The 12,635-nt window shown below is 45.8% G+C and overlaps 1 protein-coding gene across 3 annotated transcripts in view; it reads left to right on the top strand.

The window, feature by feature from the left end:
- Positions 1–12,635, top strand: part of LOC120952014 (nose resistant to fluoxetine protein 6) — a 78,460-nt gene that overhangs the window by 54,151 nt on the left and 11,674 nt on the right. Inside the window, exon 1 of one of the 3 annotated variants that reach the window (XM_040371074.2) lies at positions 7,181–8,577. The exons of the other annotated variants lie outside the window; for them this stretch is intronic. Within the exon in view, the coding sequence (XP_040227008.2) occupies positions 7,836–8,577 (742 nt within the window). The 5' untranslated portion in view covers positions 7,181–7,835. Of the gene's footprint in view, positions 1–7,180; positions 8,578–12,635 lie in introns of those variants that run through there. 3 annotated transcript variants of the gene reach the window in all.

The raw sequence follows: 12,635 nt of genomic DNA, 5'->3' as shown, positions 1-12,635 counted from the left end.
GAAGTGAGAAGATCAAACTTTCACTGGTTCGGCGGGTTTCTTCGGATTTGCTGACTGCCGGTGATGGTTACCTGTTTACCTAGGTAGCACCCCCGGCCAGGCTGCCAGGTCGAAACCGGTCGGGGCTGTGTTTTCATTTCGTTGCAATTGATTTGAGACGTACGTACGGTTGTGTTTGCTCTCATTGCGGCGTTAGTGAGGCGGTTTGGAGAAAAACAGCCCGCAGCACAAGGCCCCAACACTAAATAGAGGTCGATTGATCGTCGAGCGAGTACCAGCGAGCGTGAGCGCGCTCGCGCACGCCAGGAGAAGATCAGTAGGTTGTGCTACTGCCTGGCTTAAAGTAGGACTAGTTGTGCCTGATGATGCTGTATCTGTCCATGTCGACCGATTGGAATTTAAAACCCTCTCTCCCTCCTTTAGGATGCGTTACTTTTCCGCTGGGAAACCAAACGACCGGTTGAGGTTCGTCGCTTGATGAGGGTGAAAAATGAAAATCCAATTGCATCACGGTGAATGGGTCATAAAATGAGCCCAAATCGGCAGTCTAAATTCCATGTGTATGGGTTGGTGTTCTCTGGCGGAAGGGCACGGTCCAAGGAAACCGGTGCGCGTGAACTTCGCGCGAAGGTGTACTATTTATCACTTCATTGATGGGATTGAACTCAATTCCGAGTCGCCAGCACCACTCTGATGTCTTCCATACAATCGCGTGATCGATCGTGGGTTTCAGGCGGAAGGAAGGCTAAGACACCGAATGGGCCCAGAGGGTGACAGTGCAAAAGTAGGAAATCGCTCCCTATCGCGCGAGGCTTATCAGAGGAGCGTACACGGTGCGACATGCGCTCCACTTGCGTGGTAAAATGGGAGCAAATTGCAGTAGGCACTTTCAATTTGTTACACCAGCCAGTTAGGTGTTGTTTGGCATCACACCTGCGAATGGCTAACCGGCTGTTGGCTGTTTAGGTACCGTGCTGTGGTCCATTTGCATGCGTGAAAGTGTCCGTTATGGGTCGAGTGTCACCACATTAACGGTAGTTTGGCAGTTTTAATGCGCTAGATATTGCAAGGAATCGAATGTATCCGGTTAGGTGGAATGAATCCTGTGCCCAGTTATTTTATGCATCATGGAGAGAAAATGTGCAAGAATCAACCGTTTGTATTCTCACTAGTTTTGTAACACATAAATGTTTATGCTTTCAAAGGACAACATAGCTATGATCTTACTACTAATCTAGCTATGATACTAATCTTAATGCAGTGGCAGTGAGTAAGTTATTAAAACTAATCTTTTGGTCGTTAGGCTATCTTTCGAGGTCATGTGCTGTTGCCTGCTATAGAAAGCTGATTGACGATAGCTGAGATAAAGATAAAATAAATAATGGGATCTAATAATGTATAATGTATTAAACTGGTCACATCGTTCCAACATGTTTCTCACACCAATGCGCTGCTATGATGTTTTACACCCATGTGCAAACAATAATAAATAAATCCGTTAGTGACATTAATCGTTCGAGCGTTTGAAGCATCACCGAACACAAGCAGATCATGCGAACATCATCGGATAAGCGTGCTTTTCTGCACTTTCTGCAAGGTACGTGTTGTGCGCACCTAGACAAAAGAATAAATAAATAAATAAAAACACAGCCTAATGTTCTTGCACATTTTATTGAAAATGCTTACTTTCATTGCGGGTTGTGTAGTTTGCAGCCAACACGCATCCGACATAAAACACGATCGCTCTCGTATGTGACGGACGGTGAGCGCAACATCGCGCAGACGTCGAACGGTCGCGGCCGTTTCGTGTGAACCTATTGCAGGGCTTTCTACTTTAATGCACCACGAAATAATCGCTGCTCGTAATTGTTTATTGCGTACACCCATCAAACCCATCGAATGGGCGCTTAGCTTTAACGCGCGACCCTTGACGTGCATTGCCACAGGAAAGTGTCGGTTGCGTGATCGACGTCGATCAAAGGCCACGGCGCGGTGTCCTATCACCTTCGCCGGTTGCAATGGGTGCATCTGCTGAGTGTTTAGCACTACAGCGCAGCCCCTGCGAAAAAATATTACACCGTTGTCGCTAATGAATCGGTGATACTAGTGGTGGAACATCGTCTCTTTTCTCTGTCATTACACGCCGAGCGTCGGGGAGAGCGTTCGGGCGCAGCAAACAAAAGCGATGCAATGTTTACAGGGTGTGCATTATGGTCGTTTTGCAAATATATGCACGGCAGGCGCGTAACTCCCAAGGGCGCATTGGGCTGGGTAGGGCTACCCAAAGTTCACGCGCATCAAGCTGCCATGCATCGACCTGTCACAGTGCGGGCGCGCGCGCGCGATATCCATCTGGCTTTGACCTTAGCAGGTTGCCTCTTTGACTCATTGTGGGCTTTGGGTGGGACTGAATGCATCTATTATCTATTTGTTTTCACTCCTTTCTGAAAGTAAAAAAAAACCCGAGTGTCCCATGATATTTGCCCTGGGTGCGTACAGCGCAGCTGTTGGACTTGGGGGCACAAGCGATCATAAGACGTTCTCATTGTGTATTACCTGAAAGCTGGCACAATTAACGTGCCTGTACTTCAAACTGTTCCACACTCTGCCGGGAGTGCTTTCGTGCGCTCGGTGAATGGGTGCGGGACGATTCGACGCATGTGGTCGTGGGATTTAACGACTTTAGCGATTACTAATGATGCGCTTAAGCCCTTTTGGTGGGTCATTAGTCGATTGATTTAGGGAAAATTAGCCGCCCGTGCGTCCTCCTTCTAGGTTGGTGATTAAACTAGTTCGAGATGCAATTGTTGGTCGGACACACAGGGCCCGCTTCAACGGCTCTGCAGCGTCGTTTCGGAACCGTTTGATTGACCGGACGATTCCGCGGGATGATTAACGTTGTACTTAGTGGGACGTATTTGGGGCCTCCGAATACACCACCTCCGCAGCTTCACCCGATTTTCGTTGCCTTCCGTGATGATCATGCTCAGTTGAAAGTGAAGCATGCCGTTGGTGTAGAGTGAGGCGAACGCGCTGTGGACTCTTGCGGCAGCGGAGATTTGTGCGCGGGCTGTGCACACGAACCTGCTCGTGGAAGTGATTTCTCTTCCGTTCCCAAATGCACGTGCCTCGAGGGGGTGGCAATTTATGTTGAAGCGCACGGGGCGAACCAAGCAAAAAGCTAATGGAGCCTTGAAAAAGCTCCCATCGACGTTTTGAGTGCCTTCAGTGCGATCGAACACTTCATTTAGTAGAAAGCAAACTTGTTGGAAGTGAAATGGCCGTTGATGTTCTTATGTTTTCGTTTAATTTACGAATTAATGTGGAAGATCCGAGCGAGCGAATCACATCTTCTGTGTGATATTCGTTCATCCTTATAAAGTTACTTTATGTTGTCCTCAATACTTCGATCATGGCATCTTCAATGGATATTGCACAATGTGGAAATGGTGTTATGCGCTCCAAGTCGTTATCCACAAATTGTTGAACCATTAAACGAGCAGTACATAGGTGCATTGGCACAGCATTAGTACGGTTTTGCCGCACATTGCGTCAGAAGAACTAGAATGGAAAGAATTGCCATACCGAAACGTCAAGCAGTGAAGCAGTGAAGACACTCTAGCTCGAACCGAACGTGAAGATGCGTGCGAAGATGATTATGATTGAGCCCCAGCCGTTGCCACCCTTGGCAAATCCGGGCAGTGGATAGGACGGCGTGACAGCCAAGAGAGGCAGCCATGTGTCATTTGCTAAAGCTCACTGCACACACACACAGCACAGGCGGTGAAGGTAATCATGTTACTGTACCCACCGTGCCCACCAGGCGTCTAATAACACTTACTGTTAATGCAATTAGTTTCAGCACTTGCGGTGTCTTGCGGGCTTGCGTACGAACACTCAATGGTAAGATGATGGCAAACGCCAGAACGATTCTCTCACGTCATCAACTCGGGTAACTGAGCGACAGATCGAGATAATGTGACGTGGTACGATCGTCCCGATTTGTGGCAAAAAAAAGAATTGCATTGATGAGACGACGGGGTGTATAGCATGTGTGTGTGTGTGTGTGTGCAGTAACCGAACGCATTGTGAATGGGTAACTGTTTCAAATCGGTACAGTCTTCTTCACTCGATCGTAAACTACTTGACGCAAAGTTCTAATCACCTCGATGCGCTCAGAATTGGAGCAAACTGTGTGTGTCTGTGTACGGTTCATGCTTACCCTGGTGCAACGATAACGGGTCTTGGTACGGTTTGGCGTTTTTGACAGCGCGACACACATTTTTAAACCCAAAAGGCACGCGCCGGCAATCACGGCAATGACGCGCTCGCCACACATCATACAAGCGTCATTAGTAGTGAAAACGGTGGATGACAGTTGACAGTTACCGGTGGCGGTTGTAAGGTGTTTGACGACTAAAATGCTTTCCTTTTCCGCAATTTGCGTCTAAATTGGCCCGCCCCCGGGGGTCAATTGTTTTGTTTGTTTTAGTTGTTTGCTGCTTCATCTAGGGATAGGTACAATTGTCATACATCAATCAGTATGAAAGATCTTTAATTTTTCATCAAATTTTCTAAACATTTTGATATTTAAGTGTATTAATTGTTCATGATTTTTATTTTTTATAGATTCATAAATATTTTCAGAAGTTAAGTCGTTTAGGATTCTCTTAGAATCTCTTGTGAAGAAAGGATGTGCTAATAAGAGGGAAATATTTTGGCATGATATACAACATTGAATGTATTTAAAATGTACATGTAGTGCTGCTAATTTTCAACGTTGAATGTATTCCAATTCATAATTTAATGCAAAATACAAATAAATAGAGCTCGAAGTAAACACAATCTTTATGCAATAAATATTATTTGGTTCTTCTATTCGGGTTTGGAAGCGTTATTTTTCTCTTGAATATTTGTTTTTTGGTTGAATCTTTTATTCTGGTTCAAAAATCAATTTAGTATTAGTAGTAGTCTATTGGGAATCTTATTGTTTATTATTGTTTTCTGTTTAACAATTGCTAGATTTTTAGATTAAGATTTGATGTTATGTAGTAGAGTGGGAAAAATTCACAAGAAAATCCATTAAGAAATTAATGAAATCTTAGAAATTCATGATTGAAGATGAAGATTGGTGATTCATCACCCTTTATTACAGGGTTTTACAAGCCACTTTCGCATGTAAACATTGTTATTCTCCGCGTGCAAGATGCTAAACCACTTCAATCTGATATTTAATTTCGATCATAATAATTTTTAATTTCTTTAGCATGTTTTTCAACACGACTCATGCTTGATTGTGTTTGACAGTTCTTTGTTATGTGTTGAAAAAGATGTTTTGAAACTGAAATTTCGTTTTGAAGCAAATTCACCATTTTACTGCTGTTGAAAAACATCTTGGATGCGGTGAATAATTATGTGCACATTGACTTGGAAAATCCTGTAGTTTGTGAATCTTTTGAATCGTAATTCCAATCACTTTAAATGCATATGAATGAATCCATGCGAGAAATTCACTAAGCATAACACTAGTTTTGTCACACTTCCGGGGTAGAGGCGATTTAAGATAGTAATTACTACCTTTCCTACCGGGGATCATCGGATGATCCGGTCTTACGTGTCATTGGTACGTAAGTGAAATCTCTCCGTCCATAGATAAAGGTGGGGTGCCAAATAGGGGACAGTTTTTTTGCATTGCCCATTTCAATTGGTGCCCGACCAGATAGGTTCAGGGTTTGTTTTTGCAGCAAACCAGACCGAGACACTAAACGCCTGAGAAACCTGTTTTGCTTAATCGAACTGTTATTTAATGCGGCACTCACAAAACATAGAGACACACACATTGCACACACACACAGAAAAACACATATTATCCGATTGATTCGCTGGTAGAAGAGACGGGGGAGGCTTTCATGCTTTTTGCACATAGCTTCCATTACGATTGCTCGAACCTGCAGCACGGCCGTTAAGTACGCGATCCTGTAGCGTTCGAGCCGTCGCCGTCGTGCCGAAAGAACCAAGCAGCGTTGCAAAGCCACTGCCACGGCGCCACATTATGCCACACCAAACAGTGGCAGCGTGGTGCATTGTGGTGTAATGCAGCGCAGGGTGTGGGGTAGGCAGCAAATGGTCAGTCGTGTGCACCTGTGCAACGGCCACCGGGCTGAAGAGTGTCTTTCACCTCTGCACGCATCGGTTACACACCGTCCGTTCGCTGGCACAAGGCAGTGGGTGAGCTACATTCTAGAGCAGCCGCCGCCACACCGCCCGGTGGGGTAATTTCATGAAAGTGCAAGTGTACTGAAAAGTTGTTGTTGTTTGTTTCTAGTACCGAGACGTGCAGAATGAGGCAGTCGAACATTGAGTGAGAGGTTGAAGGCGCCGCGATGATCATCAGGTTCAGGTAGGGCCGTGGTTGATAGCGATCGCATTTGGGCCGTGAGGCAATTTGAAGGTGTTGCAAAGTGGTGCAGCTACTAAATTGTGGATAATTATGCTTGGTAGCGAATCAAAACGAAAGATTTCATTTCCACACGATCGCTCAAAGGTGCAGAATGCAACAATCGATTGCATTCGGCTGCGTCCGCTAGAACTTGTTTGGAACGCAATCACCTTTACCTTTGCAGAGACACGAGATATTAGGCTAGGGAATGCAAATCTTTGCAGGTTTGTAGAGTAAGCTAAGGACCGTCGACTTCCTGGTTCGAGACCGCCTCTCTCTCACTCTGCCATACTTCTTCAATTAGCGTCTGTCACGTGAGTCGCGTTGCGTCGAGTGCTAGCTTGGCTTTAAAACCTTCACTCACTGGTATGCAGATGGCTTAAATAAAAATAAACATAACTATCCGCTCGACTACGCTTCTCTTTCTCCTGGTGGGACAGTAGTGCCTCCCAATTTACCCCTGTCCACCAGCAGCCATAGCAATACCGAAACCCGATGTGTTAGATCATCAGAAGGGGGGGGGCATTACGCTGCAGATCGGGCATCTCTTGCAGGCAGACCAGACGGACACCACTGTTTTGCAGCAGGCGAATTGCAATTGCATCGCGACACGAACCGGCATTAGCCACCACCACGCCGCGGCACGCACCAGAGCTCTCCCGCACTCGGATAAGCACACACACACACACACACACACACACACTCTGAAAATCGTAAAAAATAGACACATAGCAAAAACTAAAACCAAACTGCACTAAGACGTAAGCCCGCCAAGTTGGCCAGTAAACAAGCTGGCCGTGCCGTGTGGTACTTGAACGGTTGCAGTTGTGCATTAGGCGATCGTAGCTGGTCTGCAACCACCACCACCGGTCGTTATTAATATCGAGAGTGTGCAAGCTTTGATCCCGGCCAGCTGCACCGTGCCAGCGTTGTTGGTGCATGCAGTCTTGAAATCACTTTCACCCGACCAGGACATCGCGCGAACGGAGCAGCGGTTAGAGTTAGAGTGCTTCTTATTTACGGGCGGCCCAAATGGTGAACGTGTGCCGTATTGTGCCGTGTAGTGTGCAAATCGCAAGCAATAGTTGTAAAAATTGCAGTTTTAGGCAGCATAACGTAGTACAGCAAGTGTGTTGTGTGGGTTTAGTGTGAATCTAATAGAAGCATTCTTAACAAGAGAAGATCTCCGCTATCTTCTAAAGTGAGCATTTGTGTCGTGGTAAGAGGTGAATTTGGTTAAAAAAAACGAATCAGAGCTTAAAGTTTTACGTCATTTGTTTGATTGTGAATCCCTCTGTGAATGGAACCAGCTCGTTTGCTGTGCCGTTCTGTAACGCGAGTGGTGGCGTGGTGGTGGTGAATATCTTCTGCCCTCTGCCCCATACCGTGCCGTGCAATGGTGACCGTTCCAATCCGGATCGGTCGGTTACGTGAACGTCGTATCTCGGTGCTGGCGCGTTGGAGTGGTGTACTGCTGCTGCTGCACCTGGCGACGGGCGACGAGGATGCAGCGCGACTGTCGCCATTTCCGGGCAGGCACATCGGCGTGCCAGATCACGGTGGGCCAGCTTACGCAACGTATCACACGCAATCGGCTCCCTCGGAGGTGGTGGAATTGACCGGAACTCATCGCCATGGCAGTGCTGCCGCTACCCTGGATCAGCGGCTCGATCCCAACCAGGCCGATCTGGTGCTGCCGAACTACGAAACGTCCTCGGTGCGTTCGGCGGCCGGTCTGCCGCCGGTGTACAAGTACACGGACAACGTGTTCCGGGTGCCGAAACGGAAGGCGAAAACATCGCACCCGGAACCGATGCCCAGAAAGTCCCACTCGAACCGGTCCGTCGGAACCGGTCGGGCGCCGCAGCACCAGGCCGCCGATGTGGCATGGTCGTCATCCTCCACGGCAGCAGCGGTGGCGTATGCGCCCGGCAGTGCAGCGGCACTGGTTGGGAATCACCGTCCGGCGGTGCGGTGGTTGAGCGAGGAAAGCACCCTGTTCCAGCTGTTCACCGGTCTGTTCGATCATAGCAATTGGAACATCCTCGAGCTGAAGGCGCGCGTCAGCGAACAGTGTGCGGCCCACGTGGGCCTGTACTTGCGCGATCTACGCCGCCAGCGAGGCTGGGCGTTGAAGGGTAAGTTTTAAAAGGTTCCATGCGCAGCAGGGATAAGAATTACGCAATTGAAGTCGCCAACCAGTGTGTGCGAGGTATCATGAGGGCTGTAGAGTTTACGCGATGGAGGAATCGATGCTATCCCTTGCAGCAATGCACGACAGAGGGACATTGCTGACGAGCTGAATGGTGTGAAAATATGAAAAGTCTGATTGTGGTGGTTCACGGAGGCCATGCTCTCCCGTACGTACGGTCTGTTTTGCCCATTTCATAATCCATGTACAATGATGTGTGAGTGTGTATGGCAGGCAATGACCCAGGAGGGTGGCTTGAAATGGCCCCTGGTGGAGCACGTATTATGCGGTCGATTTATTATGTTTAGCCACTCCCTGAGTGGACCTCAATGCACAACGCAAACGAGGTTCATTTCACACCGTGATTGATAGATACGGCCATAGATAGACTTCATGGCTGCTGGAGTTTCCGCAGACAAAGAAAACGCGAACGTCAATTGAAATTCCTTCCAATGACAGCGTTCCGCTACTTGTCAAATGGCATCGTGCATCGTTTTGTCCACTTTGTCATCTTTGTGAGCGATCTATTGCTAAATAAATTATTTTGAGTCACACAGAACGGGACCCGATCCATCAAACTCTGGCGACTGTGTTGTGTAGGCATTCGTACCTTATGTTGATATTAGGTCGGTAAGGGAAAGAACTCGTGTAACGAGAACTGATTATGTGTGTGAGTAATTATGGTTTTCAGCGCTCTCCCTCCGTCTCTCAACCTGCCTTTCGTTGTAGCTTTTTGGTGCTGCAACATCGGGGCGGAAGAAACGTTGCTGGTAACGGGATCCTAAATGGGAGATGATCGATGATGCATTGTGGCAGTGAGGGGCACAGAAGGTGCCGTTCTAATTAATGAATCGTCTAATCATACAACAACATACGCGATTCGGAGAACCACTTCCGGCTGCGTACCTTGCATTGGTTAAAAAAAACTCGGTTTTATGGTTTATTGGCTGTTTTGTTTAGTTTATTTTATTTTCAAACATTCTAGTTACCTTTGTGAGCAGTTTTAATGAAAGATACTGTAACGAAATGTGTTTAAAATTGCATAGAACTTAAATGCATATTATAAGACTACTTCTTGATTGTGGAATTCTTTGAGCTTGTTGCTTAATGTAAATTACAAATATCTTGAAATTAAACTGAAAATACTGATTATACTGATACCGAAAATACAGTGAAAATCATACTGATGTCTCAGATTATTCTTCACATTATTTGTGATAAGAAAAAAATGTGCACAATACAACATTTGTTATCTCCATTTAAATGATTTTGAAGCAGCTCTTTCTTGCCATTAGTCTTGAGCAAAATTATAGTGATAATATGCTATACATTTGAAGAATGAACAACAGCATTATTTAGCTTTGATTCATGTTCAGCTATATTTTCTTAGAAGAAATAATTACTGAAAGCGTAATGTGTTCCCCTCTTTTTCATATCATGTTGTGTTACTTTTACGAAATCCCCATGGCAGTAAAAGATTTTTTTGTTATTTGTATATGCTGGCTAGACCATAACTTAAGCATGTTTGCTGAATCATGGAACCATGCGGGAAAGAGATTTTCTTCCAAACTTTGGGACAAAAAAGATCAATTACTTAACATGTAGGTCAAGAGATTTGTGTGTATGTGTATGTGTGTGTGTGTGGACGCGTTCGCATTCAGGGTTCGTAATCACAAAGTACGTACTATACGTTTAACCGAGAAGCAGGAAAGCAAAAAAGCCAACCCTCAGCATAATTGAGATTAAGTTCTGAATTGGTGGTTAGGGATGCGAGCATTTTTTTACTTCTTCTTCTATTTAGCCCCATCGTTTTGCTAGTTAGTCTGTCCTCTTATCTGAACCTCGTTTACGGTGACCTGGTGTAACAATCTTTTCAAACAGCAAGTTAAAAAAAATGAATTTAACAAGTATAGCGTTTGGTCGAGTGCAATTGGTTCTAAATTTAGCTTCTATTATTTTTAAATTAATCCAAAATATCCGTTGCACAATTAAAAGTGAGCTTTTTTTTGGTATCTTTCATTCGCTCGATTGTTCTCGGGGGGATTTTTTTTCTTGTTCGGTTTGGTGTCCAACCTACCCAACCCAACTTCGACATGCAGATTAGTGGTAACGGTTCTGTCGATGCGCTGCCGCCGCCGCTGTCCGAGAAGAATGAGCTCCGCCTGAAAAGCCCAACCCCATAGTGGCGGTAACAACGGCGCAAACCGGCTGTCTAATGAGAAAGCAGCTCGGCTTTTTGTCTTGTCCCGCGGGACCCATAAGTGCCGAGGTCCGAAGCGGTTGATGCTGTCCAATTAGAGTGCGATTGATCGGGATGTAAAATTGGTTGGATGGTTTTTTTGAGGATGCTTTTGTATGTACGCCTCGTTGGCGCTTTTCTTCCGCTTCTGCTCGGAACGAAAAATTCTGACCATTTTGACCCGTTCGAATGAGCGGGGTGAGGCTGAGGATGTTTCACAGTTTGCCGCCTTTTTTTCCGTTTCACCCGTTCGGCTGAAAGTCGCATGATGAGGTAATGCACGCTCACACCTTTCAGCAGCTCGTGTGCACTACTTTCTGCTTCCCGCCAGTGGTTGGTAAGGTCTTTTTTTTGCCGCGCTTGAAAGCGGTAATAATTGGTACACAGTTACGCACCGGTGGCTTCATTTGTACGCACTTTGTTTTTTCCTCCCTGTCCCGCGGGGCGCCGGCGCTTTTTGTTTTTTCGCCCCCCATCCCGGGGTGTTGCTTTCTTCTTGCGGTTCTTGATGTTCTAGGGCTAGCGAGTTGGTACGGCGAAGGAGAGCTTGGAAGGCTTAAAGGCCGATTCCAATTGGCAGACACATACGTGTACAGAGTGTCCCGACAGGGCGCTGTGGTTGTTGTTGTTGTTTTTTTATTTGGGTAGGACAGGCGTTATGCGCGTACGGTTGTTATGTATGGCGCGATCCAACCTGATGCCCGCTTTTAGTAATGCCGCGCGCTAATAGAACACGCTGTTCAGCCTTGTGCAATTATCTGACAGCGTACCCTATCCTCGCAGCGGCAAATGGGTGGGTATCGATGGTCAACCCGTTGAAGGGGGTGAGTACATGAAATAATAACGATAATAAATGCAGCAACACTAGAACGGTATCGCGCGTGAGCGAAATTGGAGGAGCTTCAATTAGTTGAACGGTAGTTTTAACGCTTCGATAGCGCACGAGTATGTGTGTGTGTTGGCAGTGCATAATGGTGATGTTGTGGGTATTGTTTTTGCATAAAAAGTAACATGATCATAACGATAACGTGATGGGTGTGATAGGTGTTAATTGCTAAATTGTAATTTGCTAGCACCACAATCGAATGCGGCGATGGAACGACTTCATTTGCAAACCGCGTACCGAGAAGCCAAAATGAGCCATAAATGCAGATGATTATCGTGTAATTGAGTTGTTTCTAATTTGGTTGTGTCAAGTGTAGCTAATCGGCTAAAAATTGGTGTTGAAAGGCTCTATCACAATGTTGATTGCGAAAACACAGATAACGTTCAGTACAGTGAATCATTACAATGCAAGATTTGTATGAGCGATTCTGATTTTTCATGTAGGCATCCTATATCTTTAATTTTCACTGATTTTTTTAAAATAAAAAATACAAACAAGTTAATACTGAAGTTTAGCCGGTCTCGTAGTTCAGTCGTCAACTCGTACGACTTAACAGCATGCCCGTCATGGGTTCAATCCCCAAATAGACCGCGCCGCCATACGTAGGATTGACTATCCTGCTATGGGGGGGATTCAATTAGTCACTGAAGGCCAAGCCCACAAGTGGGTACAGGCAGGCCTTGACCGACATCGGTTGTTGAGCCAAAGAAGAAGAAGAAATACTGAAGTATTACTACGCACAGGTTTGATTAATCAACATTTTTTAGATGTTAATTCCAAGATTGCACACAATATAGGGAAAATGTGCAATAATCGTAATAATAACCACACAAAGATGACAAATTTAATTTAGTAGCGTGGTGTGTATTAAGGTAAATAA

Source organism: Anopheles coluzzii, chromosome 2 (assembly GCF_943734685.1).
Source record: "Anopheles coluzzii chromosome 2, AcolN3, whole genome shotgun sequence".
NCBI lineage: Eukaryota > Metazoa > Arthropoda > Insecta > Diptera > Culicidae > Anopheles > Anopheles coluzzii.
Note: the sequence above shows the minus strand (reverse complement) of the source record. Positions and strands in the feature narration are given on the sequence as shown.